The sequence below is a fragment of the Odontesthes bonariensis genome, chromosome 13, assembly GCF_027942865.1.
Source record: "Odontesthes bonariensis isolate fOdoBon6 chromosome 13, fOdoBon6.hap1, whole genome shotgun sequence".
NCBI classification, from domain to species: Eukaryota; Metazoa; Chordata; class Actinopteri; order Atheriniformes; family Atherinopsidae; genus Odontesthes; species Odontesthes bonariensis.
This window is the reverse complement of record NC_134518.1, coordinates 16,855,081-16,869,708: the sequence shown is the minus strand read 5'-3', so window position 1 is coordinate 16,869,708 and position 14,628 is coordinate 16,855,081. Positions and strand designations below refer to the sequence as shown.

The following is a 14,628-nucleotide window of genomic DNA, read 5'->3' as shown; positions in this document are numbered from 1 at the left end:
ATTTGAATGTAAAGGCTGCACAGTTCTCATCCTACCTTGTCAGATGTGGACACGTTGTTCATTAGACGAGCATTCCTATTTAACGCCACATTACAGCACCGTGAAGACCGGCAGACAGGACGATTATCACCCTGACTTTGGTCTCAGCAGACAAGACATGTAGTCACACAACTCAGTGAAATTCCCCACAGGAGCACCATGCATCATTCCAACTCAGACTCTTATCAATTTGTGACGGTCGTGCCAGCCATGTTATTATACAACAATCTATGAGCAGTGTGAGATCAAATAATTTCCTTTTAAAGTACGAGGCCCTTGATTTTATTGAACTGAACTACTTTGGTTTTGCTGCAGGTTGATTATCTTCCTTTAGAAATAAAACTAGACTCTGTGAAATCAAGCCTGTTCATTCAATCTCACTCTGTCCTCCAGTATTGTGTTAACACGTTTAGCCTGCTCAAACAACACTAGTGAGCTCGAAGAGAGCATTCTGGTCTGTAATTACAGACCGAGGCTGCTGCTGTAGCACTGCAGCGTTTGCGGACCAGAGATGAGACACATGTCCTGCCTCGTCATACAGGCCTATGCTTCAGTGCAGCCAAATAGTCTCAAACCCCCCTCGTCTCAGCTGCCTCAGTCTGATGTATCGCATCAAAAACCTAAAACTCTCCGTCTCCCTTGCTGTCCCAGATGGTGTCTCACGAGCGTGTGCTGCTCTCTTCAACGAGGTGAGGAACACTGTGTTTGGCAAAGTGGCCCAGAGCTCCATCCGGCGCATCGCCAAGAACGTCTTTCTCCACTTGCACAACCTGGACCTGGGTTTCCATCTCAGCCGCCAGACGGGGGCGTTGTCCAAGGCGATTGACCGCGGCACACGGGGCATCTCTTTTGTCCTCAGCGCTCTTGTCTTCAACCTAGGACCCACGGTCTTCGAGATGGGCCTCGTCAGTGCAATTTTGGTGAGTCCCGTGAATAAGGAAATGCAAAGCCGATAGTGATCGCGATCTCTGTTACTGCAGCTACCCCTAGAAGCACAGCACAACATGTGTGGCTTAATATCTCGTTTCCTTTGCCGTTTCAGTTCTTAATAACTCAGGACCTTCCATCACCTTGACATTCTTCACAGCAGTTTGTCTGGAAATTAATTTCTCAGATATTGTCTCATTTCCATCCTTAATGGAATATGAATCCTTGCGGACTTTTGGTGAAAACAATGTCCCATTGTGTCGTGATGAATCCCAAAGCTTTGTAGCAGCTTAATGTCCTCCTGTGAAATATGCCCCAAACGGATGGCTCACGTCTTAGCCACCACAGAACGAATAGCTGCATGCTATTAGAAGATAATGTCAGACTGCCCATAATGAGGGCAGACTCAATTGCCCAAACAGCCAAAGAATCAGCACGATTATGTCTCATAGTCTCTCGCCCATTTGTGACACCCTATTTCACAGTGGAATGGTCAACAACAGTAACCTCTCAATGTACAGAATGATCTCAAAGCTGATGAGTTACAGCATGTAAAATGTGTCCTTTCTTGCTCTTCTCTTCTGCAGTATTACAAGTGTGGAGGGGAGTTTGCAGCAGTGGCCTTGGGCACCTTATCAGCATATACACTTTTCACAATTCTTGTTACTCAGTGGAGGTAAGAATGGAGATGTTCATGCAGTCTCTGCGTTTCTGCAGCTCCGGATAATCATTTCTTTCCAGCGTCGGTAAATGCCTCAGTGGTGGCCACTCTCTGGCTGAAACATACTAATGAAAGCATTCATGTCGCTGTGCATGTGTCTCTGCATACAGGACTCGTTTTCGTATAGAGATGAATAAAGCAGACAATGAAGCTGGCAACGCAGCCATCGACTCGCTGCTCAACTACGAGACTGTGAAGGTGAGCCCCCATCCCGCTCCTTCTTTCGACCCCAAACTTTCCCTGGATCCACCCTTTTAGTTTATCTCTTCCTGCCCAGTCTTTTTCTTTATTATTAAAAACAGGCATGTTTCAATGGCGCGATTGCCGGTGTCAGAATTTGCCCTATAATTTGCCTCCAACTTCCTCTCTGACTCATTACAGGGAAACCTAAAATCCAAAAACGATTGACAGCAGTTAGATTTATGGTTGTTGTAGCTAGTTCCTCCTCTAGGTTATCATATTTCCCCTCCCAAGTTATTCTAAACCAGTAATTCAACTGTAAACCCACTTTTTTTCTTTTCTTGATAACCTTCCGAAACTTTTCGTTACACAGTCATTTAGCATTTGGGAAGATTTCAAGTATTGATGCACTCTAAGTGATATGACTCTCATTGATAAATGAGGGGCAGGTAGAAACATTGGACCATACTCCATGTGGTTTAAATGTTGCCTGTCTGATCAGGAATGAATTCCAGTACATTACAATTAAAGTCAACGGAAACAGGTTTTTTTTTTATTATTTTTCATTGCGTATCAACTGGACCCAAAGTACAAACTTTGATCATGCAACATTTGAGTAAATATTATCAGTCAGTGAGCTCGTGCCATAAAATGTATCGTCATACAGTAAAAGGTTTGCACATGTTAATAGTCTACAATCGGGGATTTTTATTTCAAAAAGTAGAAAGCTGTCAACAACTGGTCATCTGTCTCAGATCCCTCAAAGAATGATGTGATATTATCGCAGAGCAGAAACAGAAAGTCGTCACAATGAAGATGACAGAATTGAGACTTTTTAGCATTTTCGGGGGAAAACCTCAAATCAAAATTGTCGATTGATCACTTGACCCCTTTTCTTTTTTTTCAGCTGGAAGACATTTGAAGGCACAATTCCCTGTTATTGATATCTCATATGTGTTTACCTCATTTGGTTGTTCTTCTTTCTGTGTGTGTCAGTGGTCCACCTGTTTCACTCTATTTCACTCCTGTGACAACAAACAATGAGTCATTAAGCACTAGACACTCAGGACTATTTGGCTGGTTTAATTAATGAACCAAATAGCATTTTAGTTACAGTTTAGACTGAAAGGTGTCTGTCACTGGGGCATTGTTATGAGCCAGATGTCAGCTGGGGACTGGAGTGCTTTCACTCTGCTTTTACACCTTCCTATGTTCTCTGTCATAATTGTCTTCAGTCTGCATGTTTGTTCTCTTTTTAAGGCCCTTTCTAGGTAACCTATTTGTACGCACATAAATATAATTCCCATCAAGTTTCAGGTGCTTATATATATATATTTATTTATATATATATATATGTGTGTGTGCTTTTTACCATGTTACTTTCTTCACTTTATTATTTTGTGTTCTGTTTTTCTTGTTGTTTTGGTTATTTTGTGTCATCTGTGTCAATGCGGCCGGATTTAGCATCACTCTGAGCTGTGAGTGTGCATATGTAATTAGATCTCCGCCCACTCAGAAATCCGTTCCACTTTCACAAAGGGTTGGATGGGAACCTGAACACGGTGCCTTGCGCTGCTTCGGTTTGTCCTCCGTGTGCTGCTTGTCTGTCTCTCTCTCTCTTTTTCTCCGATTTGCTGCATTTTCTTACATGCAAATCAGTGGCAAGTCGGTATCTGCACAGCACCACTGCTGTTAGCTAGAGAACTAAATCGCCCACTTAACCAAAGCAGGGAACCATTAATGCAAACTAAACAACAGCAGCACAGAAACTGTTTTAAGTAATTGGCAGCAGGGTTGAGAATTGTTATGATTATGCAGTTGTTTTATGTTCTGAATTTAAGAGACGTGCTTGAGGCTGATTTGTGAGTCTTTTTTTTTTTTTTTTCTCGTAATGATAGCTGTCTTAATCAAAATTAGTGTTGCTTGTGCTGTGTAACATGAAAGGGAGCTACCTGTGCCCTGTTTGTAATGACAGTACCTGTGTAAGCTGCTACAGATGTAAATACAGAGACGTCGGCTCCAGTGATGAATACCGTGCAGCGGTTCCTGTTTTACTTGCAAGTGATGATTGGGCTTTCCTTCCAGTTACAACTGCCTAATATTGGTAACTGTTGTTTTACCACAGTCACTCTTCTCTGCCAAAGCTTCAGATCGTTCCATCGCCCTTCACGTCCTTTAAAATCTGTTGGGAGCAGATGAAGATACAGAGACATGAAAAAGTGCTTTAGAGGCCAACTGAGCCCCAGACTTTGCTCAGAGCAGTCACCGAGAACAAATTCAGCCTCGCGGCAGGCTGAGCTAAAGCGTCTATCAGCCTGACACAGCCTGCTCTACATGGTTCTTTAACCTTTAACCTCAACCATATTTGCGTTTCTCCATCTTTCTCGCTAAACTTGCCCTTTCCTTCCTTTTTGTGAGTCCATGCGTGTCTCCTTAGCCCGTGCTCCCTTGTCTCCACACTCACCAAATTTCTCATCTCGTCTGCAGTACTTCAACAACGAGAAGTATGAAGCTGAAAGGTACGATGCATTCCTGAAGACCTATGAATCATCCTCTTTAAAAACCACGTCGACGCTTGCCATGCTCAACTTTGGCCAGAGTGCCATCTTCAGCGTCGGCCTCACTGCCATCATGTTACTGACCAGCAAAGGCATCGCAGCAGGTGGGCAACTTTGAGCTTTTTGGTGGTGGGGTATAAATGTGGGTTGGAGGTACATTCCCAGAAAACCACCCTTTCAAGATGCAATTTAACAGCATCCGAGTGGAAGGATGAAAAGTACCTCGCTGGACCTGAATGTTAATTCTCATTACCCAGTTTCAGTAACAGCACAATAGGACAAAATCAAATGGGGAAAAAAAAACAAACAAGAAAAGTAAAAATTTTTATTTATTTATTTTTTTAAAAAGTCCTTCAAAACTAAATCAAATGGACAAGATGAATGTGACAAGTAAAGCTGACTGAGCTCGATAATAGAAACTAATTGAGAGCAAAACACAGCAAGCATGAAAAAGTGGCATGGATAGGAGAAAAAAAATAGCCTTGATGCATCAAATTAAATCACAGGTGGTTGGAGATGCTCTGTCTGCTTTCATGGCGATTTAAGAAGAAACATTTGAGCTGTTATTTATTTATATTCTCTTAGCTCTTCCATCCACAGATAAATACTCACTGCCGCTGAGCAAGGTTATGTGCATCTCTGTAAGTTGTTGTGTTGCCGTCGTGTAGGCACCATGACTGTGGGGGACCTGGTGATGGTGAATGGCCTGCTCTTCCAGCTCTCCATTCCTCTCAACTTCTTGGGCACGGTGTACAGAGAGACCAGACAGGCCCTCATAGACATGAACACTCTGTTCACCCTGCTCAACGTCGACCCAAAGATCAAGGTAACTTGTCAGCCTGACACGAACTTCTCCACATCGCGGCAGTGAAACAGAAAATTATTTTGTGCTATTTTTTTTTTCTCTCACTAAAAAGAACAGAAGAAATGCGTTTAATGCATAATGGAAAGTGAGCACGGAGTTCAGTCTGACAACTGAAAGCAAAGATAAATGCAAAAAAGAAAAGAGAAAGCCTTTCACCCAGCAGTAACGGAAAAGAAGCGGTAGAAGACTTTTAACACGGAACCAGTCCACGTGGGGTGTAAAAATGATGGGTTGTAGTCAAACACGGTAATTATATGCTTGATGTGACACAGGTGCTTCATCGTCTGTCACCGCCTGTAGTGTCTGACACTACTGGTTGCTTTAGTGCAATCTGTATGTTGATATGATCACAGGTTCCACCAGAACTTCTCGTTTAACCGCTGTTTATTTATTTTTTTAGTTATTAAACTGTTGAAACTAGCGGTAATTTTAACGAGGGCCTTCGTTATTTTTTAAATTGTCTGACATGGAAACGTTTGCAGATTTTTGTCTGAATTACTACTTTCGCCGAGGTTTTGCAGTTAGTCACTTATTTCGCTGTTAAGTTAAACGAGTCTAGTCGTTTTTAGCTTATTTAAGTTGTGTGGTTTTTTTTTTCTGTTCCAAGATCTGATCATAATTAGTGAAGAAAAGCGAGACAAAGGGTGACTTTCAAGGTGTGAAAGCAGAGGTCAGGGTTAGTGGCTCTCTGTTCGATAGATGTGCTTATTTAAAAGTCTATCCTTCTCTTTTATATTTTCTATCCTTTTACTCGGTCTACCTCACCTCGTGCTGCTTTTGATTAAGCCAGAGTGAGTGAAATGCCAGTCACTTGGAAGAGGAGAGTAGGTGGCACTTTTTAACTTGGTTTTTGCCTCAGTTTGGTTGTTTTTTGTTCACAAAAACCTCTTGTTTTTTTTAGCCTTTAGTGTTTTCCAAGGCTAGGGCTGCAAATTTGAATTCTTTCCATCATTCCTGGAAAATAGCAGAAATATTTTTATTGTGTCTGATTGTTCTGCCTTTGATGAAATGAATAATTGTTTCAGTTCTCGTTCCTGCCAACCTCTGCTAGCCTTTATTTGGGGTTGCAATTCGCCCAAGTTATCGATAATGAATTATTCATTAATTTACCATTTTTAAACGTTCTAATTATAAGTCCAGTTTAATAAATTATAAGTCCACAAACAGATCTGGTTCGTTAACCCATTGGCGCCTAAAGCACCTGCAAAAAAAGCTGCTCAATGCCTAAGCCAGTTTTTAGAAAAGGTCCCCAATGCCTGAGGTTTTTTTTAACTAAAAACAATTAATTGAAAACACTTAAGAACAATTCAATAGTCTCAGCCTCTGAAACACATAAAGACATGAAATAAGTTGCATTTTAAAGGTTAAATTCTCTGCTTTTATTCCGTCATGTTCATTCAGCATTAACACCAACACATTTTCATTAAAAAAAAATGAAAAAGATGAGTCAATACACACACAAACACACACACAGACACACACATGATTCAGGATAATACCCAATGCTGCTATTTATTATACTACTATTACTATACTATAACTAATCATCATTACTATTATTATCATCATTATTATTATTAGTATTAGTAGTAAATGTAGGCACCACTTCAGCTACATTTCTGGCCATGATAGAGACGTCATTGCAAAATTATAATATCAGCAATAATAATGAATGATAAAAAGAAACTGCAATATATCTTGCATTGTGCAGTTATACTGTATACTTCAGTGACACGACTTCTAAAACATCATAGTTATACTGCAGTAATTCGCACCGGGCTCTCTTTTTTTTTTACATAAGGGCAACGCCACTCAAATAAGAATGAGAAGTCGTCAGAATGCAGCGCAAGAATAAATAATTACCTCCAGATCATGTCAAAACGATCTCGTGCCATCACTCGGGCGACATTTGTCTGATACAGCCACTTGCTCTGCCTCCAGTAATCCCGGCGAGTTAGTAGTTTGATTATTCCAAAAGTTAGGCAGATACCGATGAAAGATTTCATCTCCTGCTTTGACACGGGGCTCCACTTCGAGTTGGGTGGTGTGTGGCCGCGCGCCTGATCCGCATATAAGTTTGTCTGTGTCACCAACATATCCCAAACTTCATCAGTGAAAATATGCGAGAACACATCTAAAGGACTTGCATCTTCAGATATTGGCACCTTCAGCCCCGGTGTACGAGTAAACTTTTGTTGACGTCGGGGGCGAAATCCAGCGGACTGCCAGTCTACTTGAAAGCCAAAAAATTCCTCGTCCTCGTCCTCATCCTCTCCAAACAAATACCAATCATTGTGCATTACATGCGCCTTGAAAATAATGATAAATGAACAATGTTGCGCTACGCAACAACCGGCGTTAGGGACCATGTTGCGCAACGCAACAACCGGCGTTAGGCACAATGTTGCGCTACGCAACAACCGGCGTTAGGGACCATGTTGCGCAACGCAACAACCGGCGTTAGGGACCATGTTGCGCAACGCAACAACCGGCGTTAGGCACAATGTTGCGCTACGCAACATCCGGCGTCAATGGGTTAATACCTCAGCATTAGGACTTTAAATACATAAGCCTCAAACTTCTTCCCTGTGTCATTTGTCATAGTTTTTTTTTTTTTCCTCTCTCTTTTGCGTCATGAGAGTGCACTTAAGTGCAAACATGTGCCCGCTGCCGAACAATAAGGAGAGCATTCCCTTCTGCAGCCTGTAATTACAGGAGCAGAAATGAATCTGTCCAGTTACTTTTCGCTCATCAGTAATATTCCCCTCCATTGTGATTCCCTGTGGAACGGTGCTGCCCAGCAGGCCATTATTGTCTGAATGCTTTATTTTTTATTTTTTTATGTGGAGCACATTGGCCTATTATGCAGATGTAAAATTATTTCAAACTCCCCTTCACGTGAAACTGCACCACAAAATAAAAGCTAAATAATTTTGCCTTTTTTTTCTTTTTTTTTTTCCCCTCATTGGAGGGTGTTTTATGGTTTTATGATCATCTGTTTATACTAATGGTCTGTGGGTTATTCATATTAATTGACTGAGGCGGATTGTGGGTGGCTGTGTTGCAAGTGCGCACGTTGAGCAGAACAGGTTTTCATCCTCTGGCTAAGGACAGTGTTTTATTCACTGCTGACCTTGGCTGTATCTCAGCACACCACAGAGTTCAGCATGTACCAAAAGTTTTCATGCCTATTGATCCTTCGGTCAGTAACCATGAAGGACAGAGCGGATATTCATATGGTCTTTTTTTTTTTAATGACCTCTCAAATAATGCTGTGAAGTCTCTGCTTAATGCAGTCCATGTCGGCTCCATGCTCCGGCATTCTGCCTCTGAACAAGGTTGTATAATGTCAGGCCTTCTCTGCAGTGGGTGCTCTCTACCTTTCTGACTCAACCTCTTGATGGTCTGCTCTAGGAGAAGAATCTTGCTCCGCCATTAACAATCGCACCGCAGGAGGCCACCATCCGCTTTGAGGACGTCTATTTTGAATACCTCGAGGGTCAGAAAGTCTTAAACGGAGTGACCTTCGAAGTGCCTGCTGGGAAGAAGGTGGCTGTTGTTGGTGGCAGTGGCTCAGGGTAGGTCGCCTTTGAATGTTCCAGGTGTGTCATCCTTTTTCATGTGAACGGGGATGGGGGGGGGGGGCAGGTGTGGCAGCTCACTGACGGCATTGCTGACTATTCTTTCCACATTGGTTTGCAGGAAGAGCACCATTATGCGACTGCTGTTCCGCTTCTACGAGCCCCAGCAGGGGAACATCTACATCGCCGGGCAGAATATCCGAGAAGTCAGCCTGGACAGCCTGAGGAAGGCTTTGGGGGTCGTCCCTCAGGTCTGAGAAAAAAAAAATTTTCATTCATTCACACGGACAGCTTTCCACCACAAATGGAATGCATCTGTACCATAATCTTAGAAGAGTAAATGTCATGTATTTGACCTTTTCATAGACAGTTCTATGCAATGCGCAGCATAATACAAGATTCATTGTTAACAATAGCTTCAGAACTAAGGTGAATTCAATTAGGTTTTCATTGCAGTGAGCTCAGAGGCTTATCTGAACAGATGGTCCATGAACATTTTTTAGTCATTTGCTCGTCTCCTCTTTCTCCCTCCTGTCCTGGTGTTTTCATCTGCCATCCTCTGTTTCTCCCTCTTCTGCAATAAAAACATTCTCTGAAGCCCCATTTTGCTTTCTAACTGCGTTGTTGTCAGGATGCCGTTCTGTTCCACAACACCATCTTCTACAACCTGCAGTATGGGAACATCAACGCGACACCAGAGGAGGTGTACCAAGTGGCACGTTTAGCAGGCCTCCATGACGCCATCCTCAGAATGCCCCATGGCTATGACACCCAGGTTGGAGAGCGGGGCCTCAAGCTGTCAGGTTTGCTGCACATTTTTCTGTACTGCTTGAGTTTGCTCTCTCAATATAAGCCGGGGACAGAGCTGACAAAAAAAAACCCTCCAAAACAAACATTATCTCAATAACTGGCTGATAAAGATTGTCTCATATAGTGAGTGTTTCCATGCAGTTAATCAAGTTATTTCATGAAAGGTTAGACTTATATTAGATCCATAGAAAAGCCCGTTAAGTACAACCTCTCTGTCTAAATATCTGGATTCACTAAGCATTACTAGCACTGTCTGATGTGAAAATATTTTCCTTTCTTCAAAAAAATGCAGTTTGTTTCGGCATTTTGGTATCTAATAGCAAAATCTTTACATTTTTAATGTGACTAAATAACTTTTGCAAGCTTCTACACATCAGAGGCTGTAGTTCTAATTATTGTGTGCTTTGAAAAGGGCTGGACCGCTCCCTTTGAAAAATGTACAAAGCTCCGAATTACATCACTGCGTCTGCATACTCGCAGTTTTACAAACACTTTTCAAAAACCGATTGATCTCTTGCGGCACCGACATTCTTTTCTGATTTTCTTTAGTTTATTGTTGGAGGGTGTTTAATGGTGTGTTGCCGTGGAATGAAATCATCCCCATTTGATCAGCACAACATTGTAGAATTAGGTACCGAGGAGCTCTGCATCTCATATTGCCCACGTAAACGGAGTGTGAGCGGTTTCACTCAACATTCAAGATGCAATTACCAGCAGCTTTATGCTGAGTGACTGAGCGAGTGAGAGAACGGACAAAATAAAGACATGAGTAACTTCTCATTAATTTCACTGCTGCTATATGTGACAGCTGCCAGAGAGTGTGAGAGGAGTGGAGGGAGGGAGGGGGGTCAGAGAAGGGGGCAGTCTGAGCTCTGAGCCTCCAAACTCACTTCAGTGCTCTTCTCCACCGCCAGCAATGTTTACACTCACTGAAAGCCGCTTGCTTTCATGAGGCCACACGTCGCTCATATGTAATAAAAGCCGAGTTGTGCACGGTGGGAGAAATCTCTGAGCCCTGCTGATTCTTCCTCGCAATTAAATGGAAGTCTGTTTTAGCAGACTGAGCCCCGTGGCATTTGTGTTGTCTGAGTGATGGCCCCTCATTTGTGCTGATTATTTGATGGGAAAGGCCAGACGGAGACCCGCCGCAACCACACATATTTCAAACATTTCGTCTGTAGCCTGATGTTCAGTCTTGTCATCTGTTTCAGGGGGGGAGAAGCAGCGTGTTGCCATCGCCCGCGCAATTCTTAAGAATCCACCTATCCTCCTGTATGACGAAGCGACGTCGTCCCTCGACTCCATCACTGAAGAGGTTGGTCTGACGGTGAACGAGCACATTCCCGCTGACAGACACTGGCATGCATGCATAAATGTTCCCTGAAATGCCTGCTCAGTGCTGCGTGTGCAGGGTGGCACCTCGTCACGTCTGAGCACACATTCAGCAGAGCAAACACCCACTCGGTCACCTGCTGTAGGTACACAATAATTCGGCTCACTCCTGCGTCACACACCTGCTGTGACATACACCCCTCCCTCCTCCCCCATCCCACACATGCACAAACCACCTCCGTGCTCTCCCCTGCCACCTGCCACTGTTTTCTCCTACTTAATCTCCTGCTAAACTTGTACCACGCAGTTTTTGTAAATGTTATATTTGAAGAGAAAGTTCAGCACAGCCTCTCTGAACTTCAGAAGAAAGAGTGGGGTAGCAGATGCAGTTGTTAAATTGATATTTCTCTATTGCCTCTCATCACAATGATGCTTTTGAATTATCATATGTAAACCATGCAAAGAAAGGCATGTGAGGGTGGGTGTTGCTGAGCAACATTGTATTGACTTAGTTTCTCTGTCAATTCAGAGTTTGGCAATATGTTTCATATATATTCTGTCATTCATGCCTTTTTTTTTTATTTATTTATTTTTTTCTCAGACCGTTATTATTGCAAGCTATTATAGTATGAAAACTATTTCCATCTGGGATTAGGACATACTCTTGCAAGGCTCCCGAGTGATTATGTCCTTTCTCTTTGTAGAACATCCTGAATTCAATGAAGGAGATGGTGAAAGACAGGACGTCAGTGTTCATCGCCCACAGGCTTTCTACAATCGTGGATGCAGACGAGATTTTAGTGCTCCAAGAGGTAAGCGGCTCATCCGCCTATTTTCAACTCCATCACTTACCTTCTTTGATTAACATTTGGAGTTCTAATGTCAGCCTGATGAAAAGAAAAAGATATCGCGGTTGAGAGTTTCCACGTGGAAACATGCACTGTGTTAATTGCCGGTCCAATTAGATGAATTTGCGTTGAAGGGAAGGACAATGCCCTGCGCTCTCCATAACCTTCATTGCACCGTGTCTGCCAGAAACAAGAATTTAGCAAGTTGCCTTATTTTGCCACTCATTTATTTCCAGTTACCTTTCCTCGATGTAAGTGAGGAAAACATGCTTTGTTTAGCTTTTCTCATTAACTTCAACAACAACAGGACACTGTCGGTAGAAGACAATGTATTATTTTCTCCATAAGGGCTCATTAAAGCATTCAGTCTCGACTGGCTGTTTTGGTCAGATGGCGTGTCTTGTTTGTCTCAGTGACTAATAATGTATGGGCCAGCTTCCCAGACACTGATGAGGCCTTATCCAAGACTGTGCATGTATTTCAATGGAGATTCAAATGGGTTTTCTGTGCAGTTTTTTTTTTTTTTTCATTTATTTATTTCTTTGGATCAGAATGGAGGTGACATGTAGACACAGCCACGATTGTTTTAAACTGTGGCAGAATGGAATGTTTTTTGCGTGTTATCATTACAAGGTGCGTCACAGAAGCATTCAATTGAATAGAAATAGGCGGCAGTATGCAATTGGTGGGACTTGGAGATGCTGTAAAGCACGTAAGAGGCAAGAGTGAAGGCAGTTATTATCTAGAAAGTAAGAGTTAATATAGCATGTAAAACAGGTGAGGTGACATTTTCCAGCAGTGCTCGAGTGAGAGGATAAAATGAGAAGAGATTCCTTTGAACTGTGGCGAGTTGAGCATGTTTAGTTCCGTGTTTCCAGAGTCAGATGGCAGGGATCAGAGGGTAGCGGCGAGGAGGCAAGTTTGCGTGTGATGTCGCCGTAGCATTTGCTAGTGTCACCAGCAGAGGACTGCCTGGGGTGCTCATTAAAATAACGAGCGGATGCAGTCACATGCTCATCTTGGGTGCACTAAAGATGATGCCAACACCTCTGCATGCTCATGGGAGGTGGGGGAACGAGAGGGCCTTCAATTGTGTTTTACTGCGTAGGAGGGATGTGTGCTTGTCGTGTGTGTTTGCGCGCGTGTGTCTGCGAGTCGGTGTTTTTGAGAGAGGAACGCAACAGTTGTTGGGGAGGCGGCAAGGATTCAAGGGGGGGAGCTGACTCTCCGCAGAGTGTGGTCAGCGTTGTGTCGTCACGAAGAGAAGCTAACTATAGGAATCTATGTTCATGTGAAGCCTTTTTTTTTTTTTTTTTTTTTCCTTTCTTTTTGTTTGTGCTAATCTGCGGATCTTTTCTCCTTTGCTCTTCTTCTCGTCTCTGCCAGGGCAAAGTGGCAGAGCGAGGCGACCACCACACCCTCATCAACACCCCGGGCAGCTTATATGCAGATCTGTGGAACGCTCAGAACAGCCGAATCCAGAACAACACCAAGAACTCAGCCGAGCCACCGGCCGAGCGGCTGTCCCAGAAGGAGGAGGAGAGGAAAAAATTGCAGGAGGAGATCCTAAACAGCGTGAAAGGCTGTGGGAACTGCTCCTGTTGAGAGAAGCTGCCACCGCCATGTTTCTTCATCTCTCACAGATGGCCTACGCTGGAATCCCTGGTCTCTGCGGCATCGTGGAGGGGGGGGGGGGGGGGGGGTTACATCCCCACTACCCACTCCAGCCGAACCCCCATTAGTGTGACTATCTCTTCTCCTCCTTATGCGAATAAAGGCCACTGCTCGCCAAAATGAAGGAGGAGGAGCAGAACAGGGAGCAAGTGTATTTAGCACTGGCTGGTGGCCAGAGATACAGCTTATATGCCAGTTGTCTCAGCTAAAGCAAAGCATAAGACCTTGTATATCACATGCGTGTTTGAGGCATCTGTTAGGCAACACGGCTGTCCTCTCTCCCTTATTTCTGACATCAGGCTCTGTGACATCTGCCATTGCACTGGAAACATGTAATGACGTACATATGCCTTTATGTTGACACAGAATTTGTATTGATTTAATTTTTTAAATTATTCACTAAATAAACTGAACTTATAGTTTGTATTTTATGAAAAGGTGTGTACATATCACAGTTTATGATCTGGGATCACAGTTAAAAGCCAGAATTAAAAGAGAAAAAAATGTTCTGCGGCTGGTTTGACGCTATCGTACAAAGCAAATGCTCCTCTTAAAGTTTAGTCACAACGCACCTGGCCTGTGTCATTGATCTGACCCAAAAGGTCAAATGGGAGACAAATCACAGCGTTTGGATGTTTGTTTTCATGGACATACAAAAAGCTGACAAGTACCATAAGTAGTAACACTCATAATATGTAGAAGGTCGGATGAATCATGAATGGTTCTTCCAACAAATGAATTTTTTCCAACACATCCAGCCATGGTTTCCGAACCTCTCCTGTTGAGTGATTCGAAGTGTTTTAACAGTGCTAAGACGGCCTTTTAGATTGTATGACCAAAATGTGGAGTCTTCCTCTTGAAGGTTGCGTGAATGTGTAAAAACTGACAGTACACGTACGTTCTTATTCTCAAAGGGCTGTTTTTGGCTCCAATAAGAACATTTGCTTTGGAATATTGCCACACTGTTGTATCCAGGAAGGGAGAGGTGATATTTGGGTGTCCTGTTTAACCCACATAATGGAAAACCTATAATATTCTGGACTATGTGCGAGTTCGCTTCAGACAGATAAATAAATGTTGGTTTTTGACTAAA

General features: G+C 43.0%; 1 protein-coding gene across 1 annotated transcript in view; it reads left to right on the top strand.

The window, feature by feature from the left end:
• Nucleotides 1-14,628, top strand: part of abcb7 (ATP-binding cassette, sub-family B (MDR/TAP), member 7) — a 25,353-nt gene extending 10,725 nt beyond the window's left edge. Inside the window, exons 6-16 of the mRNA XM_075481197.1 lie at nt 691-959; nt 1,554-1,642; nt 1,798-1,885; nt 4,355-4,529; nt 5,094-5,251; nt 8,705-8,868; nt 8,993-9,122; nt 9,503-9,674; nt 10,893-10,996; nt 11,718-11,825; nt 13,248-14,628. Of these exons, the coding sequence (XP_075337312.1) occupies nt 691-959; nt 1,554-1,642; nt 1,798-1,885; nt 4,355-4,529; nt 5,094-5,251; nt 8,705-8,868; nt 8,993-9,122; nt 9,503-9,674; nt 10,893-10,996; nt 11,718-11,825; nt 13,248-13,466 (1,676 nt within the window). The 3' untranslated portion in view covers nt 13,467-14,628. The remainder of the gene's footprint in view (nt 1-690; nt 960-1,553; nt 1,643-1,797; nt 1,886-4,354; nt 4,530-5,093; nt 5,252-8,704; nt 8,869-8,992; nt 9,123-9,502; nt 9,675-10,892; nt 10,997-11,717; nt 11,826-13,247) is intronic.